The sequence below is a fragment of the Pungitius pungitius genome, chromosome 17 (genome assembly GCF_949316345.1).
Source record: "Pungitius pungitius chromosome 17, fPunPun2.1, whole genome shotgun sequence".
Taxonomy (NCBI): Eukaryota; Metazoa; Chordata; class Actinopteri; order Perciformes; family Gasterosteidae; genus Pungitius; species Pungitius pungitius.
The window spans coordinates 15,607,378-15,628,205 of record NC_084916.1 but is presented as its reverse complement, the minus strand read 5'-3'; the positions used below and the strand labels follow the sequence as shown (position 1 = coordinate 15,628,205).

General features: G+C 41.7%; 2 protein-coding genes across 2 annotated transcripts; one reads left to right on the top strand and one right to left on the bottom strand.

Annotated features, from left to right (window-relative positions):
* The first annotated feature begins 8,524 nt into the window (after window positions 1-8,524).
* On the top strand, window positions 8,525-9,966 carry LOC134107154 (uncharacterized). Its single transcript, XM_062558632.1, has 3 exons — window positions 8,525-8,640; window positions 8,744-8,917; window positions 9,049-9,966. Exons 1-3 carry the CDS (start codon window positions 8,587-8,589, stop codon window positions 9,691-9,693), a joined length of 873 nt encoding a protein of 290 aa, XP_062414616.1. The 5' UTR covers window positions 8,525-8,586; the 3' UTR covers window positions 9,694-9,966.
* A 2,449-nt stretch (window positions 9,967-12,415) lies between these two features.
* Window positions 12,416-15,836, bottom strand: LOC134107160 (uncharacterized). The gene is made up of 2 exons (XM_062558647.1): window positions 14,946-15,836; window positions 12,416-12,427 (listed from the first exon to the last, which is right to left on the bottom strand). The coding sequence occupies exons 1-2, from the start codon at window positions 15,834-15,836 to the stop codon at window positions 12,416-12,418; spliced, it is 903 nt and encodes a 300-aa protein (XP_062414631.1).
* Between the last annotated feature and the right edge of the window lie 4,992 nt (window positions 15,837-20,828).

Genomic DNA, 20,828 nt, shown 5'->3' with positions numbered 1-20,828 from the left:
ATATAGTTACAGGAGGACTGTGGCCGCCATAAAAATAAATAACAAAATGGGGTTAAATTTAAAGCACTCAACTTTGCCATTGTGTTGTCACTAGGAGGTTTCCTCAGCTATTATGCTCTGTAATCAGGACAACCAGGACACCATAAACCCACTTCTCTATCCTCTCCATTTTTACTACAATATCATCAATATGGTCCAGTAAATACTATCGTGAGAACCAACGCTTATTTTAGTTCTATTCTTCACTTTTCTGACTTACAGGTCTGCAGCTCAGCCGCTTCCTGCTTTTGGGAGTGAGCACCTAAAAGAACAGACAGGAAAGAAAGGTAGACCACACACACACACCTTTGATTCACACCTTGTACAATCTTCATATGATGAGTATTTTCCAAATCATATCAAAATCCCTTTGGCTTGTGTTGCAGATACAGACTACATGACATCGAAGTTGAATTATGTGTTGGAACACAGAGATGAGACGGTCATCTTGAAGAACCCAGCTGGTGCCATTTTGACGATTGGAGACCTCGATGAAACCATCTACAGAGGGAAGGAGGACGTGCTGAATGGGTGGAACAAATTCTACCTTCCAGATATCGTAAGCATGCAGGTCTTTGGTGTGGTGAAGGGAACTTCGTGCCCAGAGGACCATCTGGTTCTGATGACCTGTGAGGACCAGAAGGTGTACGCCTACGATGGAGAGGAGCTGCATTTGGTGGCTTCAAGCCTGAAGCAGCTACTTGACGAGGGATTCCAGTATCCAGCAGACAAGTCGTACTACAATGGAGAAGCCTTCCCAGACACGGTGAGACGTTATAGTTGATGTGCTACAAACAAATGTGTGATTCTGCACCCTGATGGTTGGTCACTTGTGCGTGTGATCATGTTTTAACATTGTCTTTTGTGTGTAACCCAACAAGGACTGGGATGAAGTGCGGAAGGGCGAAGTTGGGAAAAGATTGGACGAAGAGCATCTCAAACTGGTGACAGCAAATAAGTCAGAATTCCTGAAGAATCTCCGATCCATCAAAACAGGTATTTTTGTCTGTGCTGCAGAGTAAAGATTAAGATTGTAGTTGTTCTGTTCTGCGTGTATTAATATCTCGCATCAATCCACTCGTACATCACTCATGAACAATGTCTAGAGTAGAAAAACAAACCTGTGGCCAGTTATCAGCCTATTAAGTCAACTCTTCCTCAGCTCCGCCCCTATTGGTCTGATCACTTGTTTCCATCTTCAGTTGATATGTTCATGTCATAATGATTTGCTATTGAGCCATCTAACATGTTTCTTTTCTTTCTCTTCTCGCATTTCCAATCTTTTCTCCAGGAGCATGCAAATGATCCCTTTTTATTGGTCTGGTGTCTGATGTATAAACACACCAATATCTGAGGATTCTGCAATGTAACTGTGGTATGATTAAACAAAATCAAATATACATTGTGTTGTGATGACCTTTCTTGTCTCAAATTACCTTTTTGTTGTTTACCAATTAAAATATTTTCCAAATCCTTCAACTGCAGAAGATTTTTTTTTTTTTTTGTGAAATGCAAACTGTCGTATGAGGAAGTTGATTTTTTGAGAACTTCACTTGGAAAAGAGAGATCCAGAAAACCACAAAAAGAAAATATATATATATATATATATATATATATATATATATATAATATTTTTATTTTTGGTATGGCCAGCCAGTCAGTTTTAGTAAATATCCCAGTAATCTATGCAAAAAAAAAAGGTATGCAACACGCATTATTACTTAGCAGTTAAATATTTAACATTTATTCGGTTCTTTCAGTTTCATTACTTTTACAGTTTAACATAAGGACACCATATTCAAACAATTCAGTGTATATATATATATATATATACCTTATGACCCAATACTCAGAAGCAACAAAACTTAACACAATGCATTATTTTGGATCAAATGTGCCTGTTTTCATCCACGTCCTGTTGTGTGTCCTCACCGCAGTCCTGTGAACATCGCAGGCTGGGTAGCGATGTTCACTTTGGTGGCAGTTTATCGCTGCGCGGCACATTAAACCCCTCCCTCCCTTTTGCATCATGGAAAGAAACTAAGGAGTGGCACCCGAATGTACTTTCAACTATGTAGAGGGGACGGATGCCCAATGATAGGGACAGTGGGGGTTGTGATCTCTTTTATAGAGATCACAAGGGGGGATTGTGAGATGTATGTTCCTGTCTGTGTTTTTCTTAACATTCTTTTTCTAGTAGAACAAATGTGGTGACAATGCAGGAAATAACGCTGGGTTTGTAATGATATGCCATATAAGGCAAACATGTGAACTGGGGAATGGAAGCGCAAAGAAAAACAACCAACCGTAACAGTACACTTGCAACACAATGGCACAGAGTGGAAACCACAGAGAACGTCCTGTGCAACAACCGTCTAGCCATTATATTCGTCTTTTCTCTATAACCATGTACATTTCCATCAAATATTACTGTGTAGTTTTTGAGAAAAGTAAAGGTGAAATCAGTAAGAATGACATATTCGTAATTTCCCTTTCCTCTATGCCCATGTATATTTCCATAAAACTTTACTGTACAGTTTGAAATGAGAGAAAGTCAGCTCAGTTGTTCCTTTGTCCCCTTCAGTGCAGACCACGGGGTGTACGGTCCGTTCGGGCCCTTCTTCCTCCTCGGTCGGATGTAGCTGCTGGTGGACTTTTCTTCTTGTATCGACCGTGTTACTCATGTTCTGGTTACAAAAGGTGTTGCTCTAGTGGGAGTCCATGGGTGGCCGTGGATTAAGGTGGGACCCTCCTCCCTTGTTACGACATCAGTGTTTAAAAATAAATTGTTTTACTTCTGCAAATTCTCTGCCGCTTTCGAATGATCCCACGGACATTATTTATTTTTTTTGAACTTTTTATTTATATTTTTTCACAGGACAAAAACAAAAACATTATCTGAGACTAGGGCTTGGGGAAAAAAAAAAAAGATATATACTGTGTACATACATGCATATCTTGCTGCATCTAATATGAATCTCTATATCTCAACAGACACAATACCACAAAGTACAGCCATATCATTTATAAATTTAAATATTCTTTAACCATGTGCCATCTCCGGATAAAGAGGTCAGTTTTCAGTTGTAATGATGCAGTCATTTTTTCCATCAAATAAATCTGCTTCAGTCTCTGTTTCCATTCAGTAACGGTTGGTGATTTCACAGACCTCCAATTAACAGTAACGTTTTTTTGCGCAATTAACAGTAGTACACGTAAAATGTATCTTTGGTCAGCATTGAAAACATCCACTGATATAACACCCAATAAGAAGAACTGTACATTCGATGGTACTTCTCTTTTTACAATTTTCTCCATCTCCTCTTTGATATTTTTCCAGTACGTAAGGGTTATTGGACAGTCCCAAAATATGTGTGTATGGTCCCCTATTTTACCACATTGTCTCCAACATAAAGCTACAGATGGGTCTTTTACAAAATTTGAAATAGCCAAAGGAGTATGAAAATAGCGTATTTTAACTTTCCAGTCAAATTCCTTCCATTGTTGGCTATTAATTCCCTTATGACATCTGTAGCAGAGTTTATCCCATAACTCTTCCTCTATTACTGTATTAGCTTCTATTTCCCATTTTTCCTTAATGTTGTACGTGTTTCCAGCTGTTTCTAATATCAGTCTTTTATAAAGATGAGAAACCCGTTTGCCAACAGGGAGGCGTCTTTCTGAAACTGAGATAAAGTATTGTTCAATGCCGTTTGGGATTTTGCCGATTCTTTCCCTCTCCTTATGGTTCGTAATGTAATGTCTAATTTGCAAATATCTATAAAAATCACTTGAGGGAAGATCGAATTGTTCCTGGAGTTGTATGAAAGACTTTAAGTGAGTTTCTTCAAAGAGCTGGTTAAAAACAAAGAGGCCCTTAGCCGCCCATCTCCTAAAACCATGGTCCCACATTGAAGGTGGAAAATCTACATTGCCCACTATGGGCGTAGCTCGAGAAATTGTTCCAACATCTTTAAGCATTTTCTTTACTTCCACCCATACTTTGATTGTATGTTTTATCCATTCATTTTCAATCTTCATTTTATTGACGTGTTTTAGATCCATAAAGGGTAGGACAGACAGTTGTGCACCCCTAACTTCCCCTTGCTCTATTTGGGTCCACTTTGCTTCTTCATCTCCACTGATCCAAGTCCCAATTGCTGCTAATTGAGCTGCCCAATAATACAATTTTATATTTGGCAAGGCCAAGCCTCCTTTATCTTTAGCCAGATGAAGTGTTTTAAGTTTAATTCTCGGTCTTTTGTGTTGCCATATAAATTTAGAAATTAATTTGTTTAACATATTAAACGTGGAACCTGGAACTCTTATGGGCAACGATTGAAACAGAAATAAAAGACGTGGGGTCAGGTTCATCCTTACAGTCTCAACTCTGCCGAGCAGAGATAGAGGAAGAACCTCCCAACGAACTAGGTCACTCCTTATTTGATTAATTAGCTTATTGTAGTTTGCTTCAAAAAGTCTTGCAGTTGCAGGTGTGATAATAATCCCCAAGTATCTAAATCCATGTTTAGACCAATGAAATGACACCATCTCGTTTAGTTGTTTAGGCCTTATTCCTGATATCATCATTGCCTCTGATTTATTTTGATTTATTTTGTATCCAGAAATGTCTCCATAGTCTTTTAGGCATTGCATTAGTCGAGGTATTGAAGTAAGGGGATGTTTTATAAAGAGAAGGATGTCGTCAGCAAAAAGGGAGACTTTGTGAACTCTCCCCCCACCATCCTCCACCCCCTCAATCTGGACATCCCGACGAATTGCCTCCGCCAGAGGCTCGATACTGAGAGCAAAAAGAATGGGAGAGAGAGAATCACCCTGTCTTACGCCCCTCCCTATATCAAAGAAGTCAGAGCATTGTCCGTTAACTCTAATTCTTGATTTGGGATTCTTGTACAACAGCCGGAACCAAAAGGTAAATTTTTCACTGAAGCCCATCTCAATTAATGTTTGTTCTAAAAACCGCCAATCTACCCGATCAAATGCTTTCTCGGCATCTAAGCCGAGAAAGCATTGACGTTTGATTACCCTTTGCCATGAGCGACTGCACGTTTAAAGCTCTCCTTATATTGTTTGTCCCTTGGCGACCTGAAATGAACCCTGTTTGATCTGATTTTACTATTTTCCTAATGTATTTTTGTACTCTAGTTGCTAAAATAGATGTTAATATTTTATAATCCACACATAGGAGGCTAATAGGTCGATAACTAGAACACTGCAATGGGTCTTTTCCTTCCTTATGCAGGACTGTGATGATAGCCTCAGACCATGACTCTGGAGGGTCTCCTGAATTTAACACATAATTATACAACTTGCATAGTGCTGGAGTGAGGTCATCAGCATACACTTTATAATATTCTCCTGCGAACCCGTCTATTCCTGGCGTTTTGTTATTTTTTAATTTAATAATCGTTTCTTTCACCTCCTTTTCTCTAATTGGCTCTACTAACGCAGAGGCTTCATCCTCCGTCAGTTTGTCTAATTTCAGGTTTTTAAAGAAATCGTGCATTTTTTCTTCTTTTAATTCCTGATGTTGACCCTTATATAACTGTTCGTAATATTTGGCAAAGGCATTTGCTACTGCTTTTGGGCTAGTTTCGACATCGTTAGAATAAGGTTGTTTTATTTTAGGAATTGTTCGACTAGCTTGTGCCTTTCGTAGTTGGAATGATAATAACCTGCTAGCCTTGTTTCCCAATTCATAGTATTTTCTGTCAACAAACCTAAGGGCACCCTCTGCCTTGTATGTCAGAATCTCATCTAACTTGGCTCTATTCTCTTTGAGTTTATTAAATACTTCTTGTTTTCCACTTTGTTTATGTTCGTTTTCTAATTTCTTGATCTCAGTTTCTAAATCTATTTGTTTTTTAAGTCTGTCCTTCTTTAACTTTGATCCTATAGATATTATTTTCCCCCTTATTGTGGCTTTTCCTGCTTCCCATAAAACCGTAGGTGTGACCATTCCATTGTCGTTTAAAGCAAAATATTCCACTATTGCCGACCTTATTTCCTCTCTTGTATTAACATCTGTCAATAATGAAACGTTTATTCTCCAATACTTCATATTTGGCTCCAACCCCAAATCAAGTGTAATCTGTACAGGGCTATGATCTGAGATGGTTATCGGCTCAATAACACAGCTTTTAACTCTGTATGTGTCCTTTTTGGACACCAAAAAATGATCCAACCGTGAATAGCTTCCATGCACTTGTGACATAAAGGTGAAGTCTCTCTCTTTTGGATGAAGATGTCGCCAAGCATCTATCAACCCCAATTCCTTCATCATATTCATTAGACTTTTTGACATTCTGCTTTGAGGTTTTGAGGATGATGGTAATTTATCTATTCTATTATTCAGTACGCAATTTAAGTCCCCACCCATTAACAGAAGACCCTCCCCATGATCTGCTACCAAATGTGCAAGCTTTTTGAAAAAATTTGGACAATCTTCATTTGGTGCATAGGCATTCAAAAGAGTTAATTTAAAACCAGCCATCCTCCCTATGACCATAACGTAGCGACCCTCCTTATCCTGGAAAACATTTTCACAATGAAAGTACACAGACTTACCGAATAGTATAGCTACACCTCTCTTTTTACGTTTCCCATAAGAGCTACTGTACACCTGATCCACCCATTCCCTTTTTAATTTTTGATGTTGTTTCTGTGAGGTGAGTTTCTTGAAGTAAGGCTATAGAGCACTGCATTTTCTTCAGCTGTCCTAGTATCTTTTTTCTTTTAATTGGGTTGTTTATTCCTTTTATATTGTAGGTAATTAAATTAAGTAATGCCATCCTTGTATTTGTACTGAATCATGTAACACAGCCCAAACCTCTCATGAAGATCTGTTAAATAAAAGCAAATAAAATAATTTAACTGCAAATGTACAAAGTTAAACAAAAAACAAATTGCACCTTGCCTCAGATAGAACACAACACTAACAGCATGAACACAGAACAGAACTTCCAATTTTCCGGTCAGACATAGCGAATAAACTACAACCATGCCTGACCCCCGGTGATAATGGGACAGAGAGTGGTGACCTAATCCCTCTGTGGAGAAATGCACCCAGTGTGCAATAGTGACCCAAATTACACTAACATGTAAGAAAGGTCTTAGCGAGTGTGGACCACTCATGTATACCTCAAGAGTCCGTCAGATCTCTTTCTTATTTTTAAACCTTTGTGACAACTTTGCGTTTTTTTATTTTGTATTGTGCTATTATTGCTTTCAGTCTATATATTGTTCATACACACTTAACCTTGTGTACCTGAAACTGGTTGTAAGTGTTATATACCACAGACTACTCATCTTTATCTTCTTCCTGAACCATAGCCCTCAGGTCAGCTAACGCCAGCATGTTGGTTCTCCTCCTCTTCGCGCTGATGTTCCATCCTCCAGTTAGTTTCTCCTCGATGCGCTCTCTCTCTCCGCACTGCACCTCTACACCCATCTCTCTCAAAGTATCCGCGGCGTCTGTCAGCGAGGAAAAAGTCTTCTCTCCAGAGTCCATCTTGACCTTCAGTCGAGCTGGATACAGGCACTTTGCCTGAATGCCCCTCTGCTTTAGCTGCTTGACGACTGCGTGAATCTTCGCTCATTTCTTTTGCAGCTCAGGAGAATAGTCTTGATCGAAGAAAATCCTTCTGTCTTGAAACACCGCATTTCCTTGGCTCCATGCTTGCTGCAGAACAATATCTTTCACCCCCGCGTCGAGGAATCTCACAATGATTGATCTGGGGGGGGCCGCTGGATCTGTCGGTTTGGACTGAAGTGAGCGGTGCGCTCTTTCAATTTGAATGTTCAGGTTAGGCGGTAACGTCAGTACTTTGGGAAGCAAGGCTTTCACAAACGCGACCACGTCTCCATGTTCACTCTCCTCTGGTATTTGAAATATTCGAAGGTTATTTCTTCTCAGCCTGTTCTGCATATCGTCACAAACAGCTGAGAGCTGTTTTTCGCGTTGTAACAGGTACCTTATCACACGGTGCTGCCCTGCCCCCGCATCTTCCACAGCGCTCACCCTCCCCTCCAGCTCACCGATCCTCTGCTGGTGGTCACCGAGTTGCTCCTTAATAACTGTCATAGTTTTTTCCAAACGTTCAAGGGTCTTTGTTGTTTGTTTATGTCCCTGGCTGTTTTCGTCGCGGAATCTTCTCATTTCTTGTATTAAGGACATTTCGCCCTCACGTGTTACCTGCTCTTCGCGGCTACCGCTAGTAGCATCTAAGCTAGCGCTGTTTGTGCTCGGTTGTTTATTGTCAGTTTCTTTCAAATATCCTGACTTTCCTTGTCCTCTCGTTTTGGATGTGGTAGTCATCTTGTTCATGAGTTATTTTCCACCCTGAAGGCTTTATATATCTGCAGTTGTCACTGTTTTCTAACTTTTTCCTGACGGAGCCTCGTCTCTAACCTGCTCTTTCCATCATGACGTCACCGGAACCCCCAAATATTTATCTTTTTAGAGAAGAGGACTTTCTGATAGCTCAGGATCGTTTCAGACAGAATGCTCTTAAGCTCATCTCTAAAATGATTGAGCTGATTAAAGAAGCTCCTGGTTATACCACACATTTACTGGACGAGGTATGTTGAATGACTCCTTTTGAAATGCTCTGCTTTATTCACATACATTTTGTGTGTCAAGATACAACAATTACACCTCTTTGAATGTACTTGGACTCTACAGATGCTTCACAGCATTTTCTTTGTGGGGAAAGTCAACGAGCCGAAGTTTTCTCCAGAAAGCATCCTGATGGATAAAGACTTGTTGAGGGAGTTGAGCGAGAAGTTCCCTCGGGCCTTTGAACTCTTCTCCTCTCACCTACCCAGACGGAGTCCATTTTCATGTGTGCTGGACACGGTACGATCATAGTTTTTCAAAAAGATGATTTAAATTCTTCTTTTTAAAGATGCATAGAATATGTTACAGTCTATAATGAATTTACATTGTTGCAGTTCCCAAAACATGACTTGCATGATTTATGCTTGCAGATTGTCCACCTGAATGGACCAAAAAATGAAAGAGAAATACTCCGTGCCCTACGAAGTCTCATCATTGACCTGAACCTCGGTGACTCAAGGGATCTGATCTCCTCCACCATCTGTGTCTCGCACAGAACCGACATCGAAGATCCTGTCAAGTACTACGGAGTCTCCATGGCCGTTCCTGGTCGTAGTCCTCGGCAACGCATCATCTCTGCGTCCTGTCTCTACTACTGGGACGAGTGTGTAGCTGGTGCAGTGCTGACCTACTATCCAGACAATAAAATGAAACCAGATTATGATGGAACCATCCAGCTTCCACAGGGGGTCAGGTGCCAGGCGTTTAGCCTCAGCAAGGAAGAAGAAACTCCTCCGTGCAAGTTATGTAGGGATTTGTTTGGTTTGACAAGTGACTCTGAAGAGGGGAAGCTCTACGGCAACTGTGCAGAGGCTGAAAGTTTGAGCAAATTGTTCAAAAATGACCCTGAAATCAAAAAGCAAGTACAACTCAAATCTGGCAATAACTTAGACGGCAGGGTTAAATATGAAAAGAAAACGAGGAAAAGACTTTTTGATTTCCTAATAGAGAAGGACTGTGACTGCGCTTTCTACCCATTCAGAAAAATGAAGGCTGAAGATCGTATTGATGAGTAGGCTGACAATTCCTTGCTTCTTGGTTATGATTACAGGGAGATACGATGATGTAATCATTTACTTGGGAGCTGGTGGTTTAAACGCTTGTTGTTAGTGATTCAGCTACTTACTAATGATAAAGATATGATTCATGGCTGCCAGCTGTCTGAATGCAAAGCAGGCAGAAGATATAAAGAGTTGATGCATTGATCATGTCAGTCACAATAAAATCATAAAGATTGATGATTTGTTTTGGTTTCATTTACTGCAACTTCATCAGAAGAAGTGATTCTTTGCCATTGAACGCAGCATGTAGCCGGTGACAGCTGCCTTTTGGGGACCATGAAGATCAGCAGAAGAACATATTCAGCTTTACGGATGCTGTGTACACAGTTACATACGTTACTTCACATTAAAAGCATAACAGCAGATTTCCGTTTTTCTGTTCTTAGCCGTTTAAAATCTGGTTAATTTAATTGACAGGAATGGTTTGGTTTGAGTAAACTCTTATTTCTTTGCTTTTGTGAGCAAGTATAAACATAAAAATCTGCCTTCAAATAGTATGAACCAGTGTGCTTTAATATACACTCACCGGCCACTTTATTAGGTACACCTGTCCAACTGCTCGTTAACACTTAATTTCTAAGCAGCCAATCACATGGCGGCAACTCAGTGCATTTAGGCATGTAGACATTGTCAAGACAATCTCCTGCAGTTCAAACCGAGCATCAGTATGGGGAAGAAAGGTGATTTGAGTGACTTTGAACGTGGCATGATTGTTGGTGCCAGAAGGGCTGGTCTGAGTATTTCAGAAACTGCTAATCTACTGGGATTTTCACGCACAACCATCTCTAGGGTTTACAGAGAATGGTCCGAAAAAGAAAAAACATCCAGTGAGCGGCAGTTCTGTGGGCGGAAATGCCTTGTTGATGCCAGAGGTCAGAGGAGAATGGCCAGACTGGTTCCAGCTGATAGAAGGGCAACAGTGACTCAAATAATCACCCGTTACAACCAAGGTGGGCATAAGAGCATCTCTGAACGCACAGTACGTCGAACTTTGAGGCAGATGGGCTACAGCAGCAGAAGACCACACCGGGTGCCACTCCTTTCAGCTAAGAACAGGAAACTGAGGCTACAATTTGCACAAGCTCATCGAAATTGGACAATAGAAGATTGGAAAAACGTTGCCTGGTCTGATGAGTCTCGATTTCTGCTGCGACATTCGGATGGTAGGGTCAGAATTTGGCGTCTACAACATGAAAGCATGGATCCATCCTGCCTTGTATCAACGGTTCAGGCTGGTGGTGGTGGTGTCATGGTGTCATTTTCTTGGCACTCTTTGGGCCCCTTGGTACCAATTGAGCATCGTTGCAACGCCACAGCCTACCTGAGTATTGTTGCTGACCATGTCCATCCCTTTATGACCACAATGTACCCAACTTCTGATGGCTACTTTCAGCAGGATAATGCGCCATGTCATAAAGCTGGAATCATCTCAGACTGGTTTCTTGAACATGACAATGAGTTCGCTGTACTCAAATGGCCTCCACAATCACCAGATCTCAATCCAATAGAGCATCTTTGGGATGTGGTGGAACGGGAGATTCGCATCATGGATGTGCAGCCGACAAATCTGCGGCAACTGTGTGATGCCATCATGTCAATATGGACCAAACTCCCTGAGGAATGCTTCCAGCACCTTGTTGAATCTATGCCACGAAGAATTGAGGCAGTTCTGAAGGCAAAAGGGGGTCCAACCCGTTACTAGCATGGGGTACCTAATAAAGTGGCCGGTGAGTGTATATCGAGACAACGATTTGTCTTTTAGTCAGAGTATGAATTCAGAATGTGTTTCTTCATCCTGCTGCGTAGCTTCTAGAAGCTTCCGGACTGGGAAACGGCTCCTAAAAGCTCACTTCCTGTCTGACTGAGTGCTGTTGATTTCAGGCCACAGACATCCTATAATATGTCATAGAGTTAATCCAAAGGCTACAAATACAGTAAAAACAGTTCAAGGAACAACACTGTTACCAAAATGGATCATTGGAGTCAGTGGTGAGCTGGATAAGGACATTCTGTATGTATTCTGCATTTAAAATCAGAGACACGCTTTCAGTATCTGATACAAATACAAACAAATCAAACTGTTTATACGCCTCCTTTATGATGAACTAAGTAAACTAGTGACGAGTTTTAACGTGGGATTCCATCATCATGTGTATTGCTTTGTGGTCTTAGAGGCACAGACGCACCACCAGATGGCAGCACCAACCTTTCTCATCGATGAAACCATGGGGCGCCGTTTGGAAAATGTTGCACGTTCTAAAATCTAAAAAAAAACAGTTTTCGTACATTTAGCATCATCATATAAATAAAAAAAGTAGGAAAATATTCATATGTCACTTTTTCAAACATTTAGAGACAAAATCATGTAAATACATGCAACAACATTTCCAACATGTACAATGTTTATGAATATCAGTCACATCTACATCACAGCTAAATGACATGTAATGTAACATCTTACTAAACCTAGTCACGCAAAAGTGAATGAGGTGAATCAATTCCCTACGAAACCTCCTCTAGTAAACCAATGCAAGTACAGTGAAAAACGGATCCAAAGACTCGGACAAAGACGCAGTCTGGAAATGAACAAATCATTGCTGTTTCCCTGATTGAGCCTCTGCAACAGTCCCGATGCGAGGCCACGAGGAAAAACAAGCATTTTCTCTTTGAGGACTCGTTACTCCCGAGTCTGAAAATGAACGAGTGGTTCACGAAGGTCACACCACTAGTGCCCTGGTGTTCTCTATAGTTTTCTTTTTCTTCCGACAAGTGCTTCATGTAATTCAGGACGCTAAAATGATATTATAATGTCACTCATTGTCTTCATCGGTGATTGGCTAAAATGCTTCTTAGACCCGCCCCTTTGGGACCCGGCCCGAGCTCAGACATGCAGACAAGCGGAGAGGACGTGGAGGAAAAACATATATTATTTTGCACTGTAGAGGTCCTTTGCCTCGCACATTGAGTTCCTCTTGGTTGGGGTTTCGTGTGGATTGTTTTTGACGCGTGACAAAGTTCATGAGTCAACCAGTCTTTTTGCTGTCCTTTATTTTGTTCTTCTTTGTATATACATACCATTCCCAATCGTTCACGTTTACCTTTACGTTTCACGCTTCACGTTTACCTTTACGCTTTACGCTTGACGCTTGACGCTTCACGTTTACCTTTACGCTTGACGCTTCACGGTCGAAAAACTATTTCCCTTCCAACACCCAACACCTGTGCCCAGTAACCCTTCTGATTATATAGCCATTGCGGCCTAACTGAAACGCCTCCTCTCACCTCCCTAGGGGGTGGGGCTAACAGACAAACAATAACAAAAATGGCTCTTACACACCGGCCCCTAATTGGTTCTGGCGACAGACAAGACAATTTCACATAATTCTATAACATAAGGAGCCATTACATTTGAAACAAAAAAAACATTTTAAAGTAATCAGTTTCAATTCACTTATCTATATACACTTTACAGTATAAACATCATGCTAGTTCAATATTATTTTTTACATATCTGCTGCTTCGCAAAGAAGACAAATCTTTGTCACTGGTCTCTCGATTACACTACTTTTGGTTTGGAGACGAACAGAGCGCACAAGTCCTTTCCTATCAGGAAATGTTTGTAGTATCTTTCCAAGTATCCACGATCCACGAGGTGCTGTTGAATCAACAACGACAACTATGTCTCCAGGGAAAAATCCTTTTTTTTCCTCATTCCACTTTTGCCTTTCCTGCAGCAACGGTATATACTCTTGTGTCCATCGTTTCCAAAACAAGTCAGCCAAATACTGAGTTTGTCTCCATCTTCTTTTAATGTACATATCACCTTTCTCGAATAGCCCAGGTGGATAGACTGGGTTTCCTTTCATCAACAGAATGTGGTTTGGTGTTAATGGCTCGAGGTCATTAGGATCATCAGACAATTGTGTAATGGGACGACCATTGAGTATGCATTCCACTTCGCATAGCAAAGTGTGAAATCCTTCATCCTCCAGACATTGCTGATGAAGCACAGTACTTAGAATCCTCCTAACCATACGTATGATGCGCTCCCAAATGCCACCATGATGGGATCCGGCAGGGGGGTTGAAAATCCATTTGATTCCATTCTGTGCCATCGTTTTTTGTACTTTATGGTGGTCTAATGAAGCTAACGCTTCTCTGAGCTCTCTTTCAGCTCCCACAAAGTTAGTTCCATTATCTGATCGCATCACAGAAATTTGTCCTCTCCTGCAGCTGAATCTTCTCAACGCATTGACACACGAGTCTGTATCGAGGGAGTAAGCAACTTCCAGATGGACTGCTCTACTTGCCATGCAAGTAAAAATCACTCCATAGCGCTTTACAATGCTACGACCTTTCTTTACATCAATAGGACCAAAGTAATCCACACCCACATTTGTGAATGGGGGGAGATCTGGAACAAGTCTTTCGGCTGGTAAATCTGCCATTTGTTGCTCCCCCACCTTTCCTCTGTGACGCCTACAGAAGTAGCATTTTGTTAGTACCTTCCTTACTGCTGAATTGGCGTTAGTAATCCAGTACCTCTTCCTTAGCTTGGAGAGTACATGATTTCTGCCACCATGGCCCAGTTGTTCGTGAATATGCCGGAGTATGAGCGTCGAGACGTGTTGATCCTTGGCCAGAATGAGCGGATGTTTGCTCTCTTCAGGCATGGAAGATTTATTTAATCTTCCTCCAACTCTCAAAAGCTCTTCTTTGTAAATTGGGCTCAGCTTGTAGATGGTGCTCTGTTTTTTCACCTTAGATTTCCCAGATGCCAGTGCATCAATCTCGTTGCGAAATCTTTCCCATTGGCTGAAGCGAATAATGGATATTTCTGCTTCAAAAAGACTATCTACAGACAACCTTTGTCCTCCTAAGGTGCCTTTAAATCTTTGCATCTCCAAACTGATATCTTTCAGTTGACGACCGTCGTTTGTCAGCAGTTTCCTTTTCTTACTTAAAGAAAGCAAGATCATCTTCAGAAGTAGCATCCACCCTACTGCTGTTTTCAACCTTTTCCAACTGGAAAAGTAATTGATCAGTTTATGGGTGGGGCTAAAATTGTCTTCAGTGGTCGTTGCATTCACTGCCAGATTTCTTTTAACTTCTGGGTCATCACTAATGTCCAAATCCAAGCTGTGGGTTGGCCATTCCTCTTCTGGTTTCCACAGAAAACTTGGGCTTTGGAGCCATCTCTTTTGAACTAAATGTTCAAACTTTAATCCCCTTGAAGCATCATCCGCTGGATTTTGAGCTGAGGGAATGTATCTCCATTGTGACACTTGTGACGCCTCTCTAATAACTGATATTCTATTGGCAACAAATGTTTGAAATCTTTTGTCCTCATTTTTTATATACTTTAGTACAGATGTACTGTCGGTCCAGAATTGTGGCTCTTCCAAAGGAAGCTGCAGCTCTGAACTCAGCATCTTGTCCACCTTAACAGCTACAGTAGCAGCTGTGAGCTCCAAACGAGGGATGGTCACTTGTTTCAGTGGGGCAACCCTTGCCTTTCCAAGTACGAATGCAATATGGACCTGGTTTTTACTGTTTTGCAACCGGATATATGTAACCGTTCCGTATGCACTTTCACTGGCATCAGAGAAGTGATGCAACTGAGCAGATATGACATGGCCAAAGTCTTTAGGTTTTAAGCACCTGCTGACCTTGAAACTTCCCACACTCTCGAGATCTTCCATCCATTTGTTCCATTTCTGTTGAACGCTTTGGGGTACTGAATCATCCCAACCACACTTCAAGCGACACAAGTCCTGCAGAATTATCTTAGCTGGGATTGTGAAAGGTGCTAAGAAACCTAAAGGATCGTAGACAGAACTGATCATGGATAACATCCCACGTCTTGTATGTGGTTGTTCTCGGATGTTAAATTTAAATTTGAAGGCGTCCGTCTCGATGCACCAATGTAGTCCAAGGGCCCGTTCAACTGGCAATTTATCCCTGTCTAGATCCAACTCCTTGAAGTTCTTGGATCTTTGTTCTTCGGAAATCTCTAATAGCACCTCACGGCTATTGCTGATCCACTTTGTGAGATTAAAACCCCCTAACTTGCAGATAGCTGTAATGTTTTTTACCATTTGGATAGCATCTTCTTCAGAAGGCAAACTTTTTAAAAGATCATCCACATAAAAACTTCTTGCTACCGTGTCTATTACTTCTTCTGAGAAGTGAGTTTGATTATCCTCGGCAATCTTCTTTAAAGCATAACATGCACAACTAGGTGAAGATACCGCTCCAAATAAATGAACTGTCATACGGTACTGTACAAGCTCTTGCTCCAGGTTCCCTTCTGGCCACCACAAGAACCTTAAAAAGTCAGAGTGTTCCTCTGCAACTTTAACTTGATAAAACATTGATTGCACATCAGCCATAATTGCTACAGGTTCTTGCCTAAACCGTGTTAACACTCCTAACAATGAGCTTGTCAGGTTTGGTCCTTGTAGGAGCTGACTGTTCAGTGAGACACCTTTAAATTCTGCACCGCAGTCGAACACAACGCGCAAGCTTCCTTTCTGTGGATGGTATACTCCATGGTGAGGGAGAAACCACACTTTCCCATCTGTCCGTTCCAACTGATGCTCTGGAACCTTTTCCGCATATCCTTTATTGATGACATCAGTAAGGAAGGTTGCATATTCTTTGTGAAAACCTTGATTTTTTAGAAGTTTTCTTTTCAGTGAGCTGATGCGTTGTTTAGCAACGGAAAAGTTGTTTGGCATAGTTACATGAGGTGCTTTAAAAGGCAACCTTATGTTGTACTGTCCTTTTTTAAGCTGCACTGAACCCTTCACTATTTCCATGAACTTCCTTTCGTCTACTGACATCTCCTCTTTGTCATTAGAGAAATTTTCACTGAAATCTTGGTTGTACTGCTTCATCAATAGTTCTTCCAATCTGTCAACACCAATCCTATTTACACTAACCGTAGGGTGGCCACTCTCACCCTGCTTTGCACAGTTCCCATTGAGAGGTCCATTAACCACCCAGCCCAATAGAGTTCTTACTGCATATGGTCCCTCTCCTTGACTATTGACTACTTCCCATGGCTCCATTAACTTTGAGGCGTTTGTGCCAATCAACAAATCAACATCTGCGTTAATACGGGGAATATTTACCTCTTTCAAGTAAGTCCACTTTGACAACTGTTCTTCGGATATGATATTTTGTGTCGACACTGGCATTACCTTTTGAGTAAACACACTTGGAAGCTCAAAGAATTGATTGCGAGCAAATTCTGAGATCGCCAAGCCTTCGACAATACAACTTGGAACAGTACTACTGTGACCCATTGTATGTAGATTAATCCTTGTTTTTCTTCCTTTAATGTTCAGTCTCTCCATTAGACTTTCAGAACAGAAAGTGTCTGTACTTCCTGGGTCCAGGAATGCGTAAGTTTGTATGATTTGGTTTCCTTTCGTACACTTAACATTAACAGGTAGGATTGAAAGGATGCCGTTACTGCCTCCGGCCCCCGTATGACCACAAGTAGAGACAGTTGTGCCACTCCCCGGCCGTTCCTTTGGCTGCTCTTCGCCTTTGCTCCTTTCCTTTCTATCAATGTGAAGCACACTGGGATGACTCTGGTGGCAAACATTGCAAGATAAGCGTTTACTGCAACTCTTGCTCATATGTCCTAGGTGCAAGCAACCAAAGCAAACTCCCTTTTCTTTCATAAAGTCCAACTTTTCGCGATGGCTTCTTTTCCTCAATTGTGGACAGTTCTCCAATGCGTGTCCACATGTACAGTACAAACAGGAAACATTTGGTGCTGTAGGTGCACTAATTTGAGTTTGAGTTTCAACGCTTTTCTTGTTTACACTTACGGCTGGTTCAGTAGACATAAAGACAGCAGTTGCAAAGCTATTTCTTTTAGACTGAAATCTTTGACTTAGTTTTGTCTTGCTGCTTCCTTTATTTACACCATCGTGAATGTCCTGGATGTTGCCAAAGATAGGATCAGAAATGATTTTGACTTGATACTCAATGAACTTTATAAAGTCTCTAAAACCAGATCTGCGATCTTCTTTTTCTGAGATTTCACATGCAGCTGCTCTCCACTTTTCTCTGAGCTTATATGGAAGTTTCTGCATGATTGCTTTCATGTTGGCTGGCATATTGAGTTCATCCAAATATTGCAACTCCTCCATAGCATTGCAGCATTCTCGTAAACACAATGCATATGCTTGTAGCCCTTTAACGTCTTCTGCCTTAACGGCGGGCCATCCAATGATTTTGTCCACATAGGCAGCTGTGACCTTTACTTCATTTCCAAAATGCCTTCCGAGAAGTTCTTTGGCCATAGCATAACCTTTTTCTGGAGCCATATGCTGGCAACTACGCACCAGATCTCTAGGCTGCCCCCTAGTAAACTGCTCGAGATAATACAAACAGTCTCCTTGGTTTGTTTTAGCTTCGACACAATGTTGAAAAGCTCTAATGAATGATCTGAATTCTAAAGGGTCACCATCAAAAATGGGAATTTCTCTGCGTGGTAAGAATTGAGAGTTCTGTGACTGTACAAGAAGTGCTGTAACTTCATTTTGTCTTTGTAACAGACTGTAGAGATCTCCATTTACTTGAGGATTGCCTTGCAATGATGCTGGTTGCGGATCACCAGATTTGGAATCTGATTGAAGCTTTATTCGATCAAATTCTTGCCACTTGTCCTTTTTCTCAATAGCTGCTGCTTTGTCGTACTTGCCTGCTTCAATTGGGTTTTCCACTTTTAACTGAGCGCTCGCAGGCATTGAGTAATTTTGCGTAAGTTTTTCCTTTTGCACTAGTTTGTATTGTTCAGCATAAGGATTAAGTTTGGTTCCCTTTATGAAGTATGAATCCATGCCATCTGACCGTGTAGTTAAAACACTGCCATGCTTTGAGGTATTCAACACTGCCAACTTTGCTGTAGATGCTGCTAATTCTGTGTCAATTTCAAGTTGTTCCTGTTTTCTCCTTAATTGATCAACCTGCTCCTCCAGAACATGTTTCATCTGTAGCGCTGCAGAACGTGCCATGAGTGCAGCCCTTTCTGCCTCAGTTTGACGCCTTGTGGAGGACGTTGAACCCTTGCTGACCCTAGACACATTACTGGTTCGCTCTGAGAATATGTTGGAAGCATTGGATCCAACATTTGAAATGCTGTCTTGAGGCTCCACATTAACCACATCATTATGAATATCGACAATTTTAGTATTGGGGCAACTTTCATTGCAGACTAACCATTTGTCTATATCATCAATAAAGACCTTGACGCTAAGCATTTTTAATTTATACCACATTTCATGATTTTCCACCTCTTCTTTAGGTACCAACTTCATCAATGCATCATGGTTTTCTTTTGCTTCACCACAAAGAACTTTAAACTTTTCAAATGTACCTTTTACCTCTGTGACATAGCTTTTATCACCCATCAAATCAACAATTATCTCCTTGAGATTATGTGCCCTTTGAAATTTTACCTTTCTCTCCTTTTGCAGGCGTACAATTTTTTCCATAAGTGCCTTTTCTGTCAATTTAACAGTCCGTCGTTTTACAGAGTAGTCCATTTTACCTGACTCAACTTGAGACTCTGTCTCAGGTAAGAGTTCAGGATCAGCAGCGTGTGCTTCTTCCATTGTCCAAGATGCACGTTCGTTTTTGTGAATACTTGCTCAGTTCCTTTCAGTCACAAATGCCGTGGCTTTTACACGTAAAGTTGCGTACATGTTTGCACGCAATTAGAACAATGTTCACCCTGTATGTAGCGTTACACATACCTTGACACTTGCATGCAGGTGCGCTGACGCTCGGTCTCTACCTCCGTGAGTGAAGTTCCGTACCGCACAACTACGACTGCTGCCGCTCCTGTCCGCTGCACCAAACAGCCACCGCTCAGACTGCGTCGCCAGTCACTGCTCCAAACCGCCGCTGGGTTCGCCGCTCCAATCACTGCTCCAAACTGCCGCGGTGTCCGCCGCTCCAATCGCTGCTCCAAACTGCCGCTGGGTTCGCCGCTCCAATCGCTAATCCAAACTTCCGCGGTGTCCGCCGCTCCAATCGCGGCTCCAAACTGCCGCTGGGTTCGCCGCTCCAATCGCTGCTCCAAACTGCCGCTGGGTTCGCCGCTCCAATCACTGCTCCAAACTGCCGCTGGGTTCGCCGCTCCAATCGCTGCTCCAAACTGCCGCTGGGTTCGCCGCTCCAATCGCGGCTCCAAACTGCCGCTGGGTTCGCCGCTCCAATCGCGAATCCAAACTGCCGCTGGGTTCGCCGCTCCAATCGCGGCTCCACAGCTGCTCCTTTTACAGCACCAAACTGCTGCCGCTCCTATCCCACGAAGCGAGTTTTTCGACTTAAATGTAGAGGTCCTTTGCCTCGCACATTGAGTTCCTCTTGGTTGGGGTTTCGTGTGGATTGTTTTTGACGCGTGACAAAGTTCATGAGTCAACCAGTCTTTTTGCTGTCCTTTATTTTGTTCTTCTTTGTATATACATACCATTCCCAATCGTTCACGTTTACCTTTACGTTTCACGCTTCACGCTTCACGTTTACCTTTACGCTTGACGCTTCACGTTTCACGTTTCACGTTTACCTTTACGCTTGACGCTTCACGGTCGAAAAACTATTTCCCTTCCAACACCCAACACCTGTGCCCAGTAACCCTTCTGATTATATAGCCATTGCGGCCTAACTGAAACGCCTCCTCTCACCTCCCTAGGGGGTGGGGCTAACAGACAAACAATAACAAAAATGGCTCTTACATGCACAGATATCTTAACTTACAAATATTACTGGGTATATTCCATGTTTCACAGTTTACTCAGTTGCTCAATCATATATTTAATTTCTATCAAATATATATAATAATAATATATTTTTAACTCTTCCATCAGTCATTTTAGTGCATTTTTGAGTGTTTTATTTATTACATGATACCGTGGCAGATGGAAGTGTACACACAGCAACAACAAAGTACAAGTAGTGACTTAGTAAGTAAGTCCGTAAGTGACAGAACATAATGGAGAGTGATTTACGGGCTAAATAAGTGTATTTAAATGGCTGGAACGTCGAAGGCTTTGACATCTTCCGTA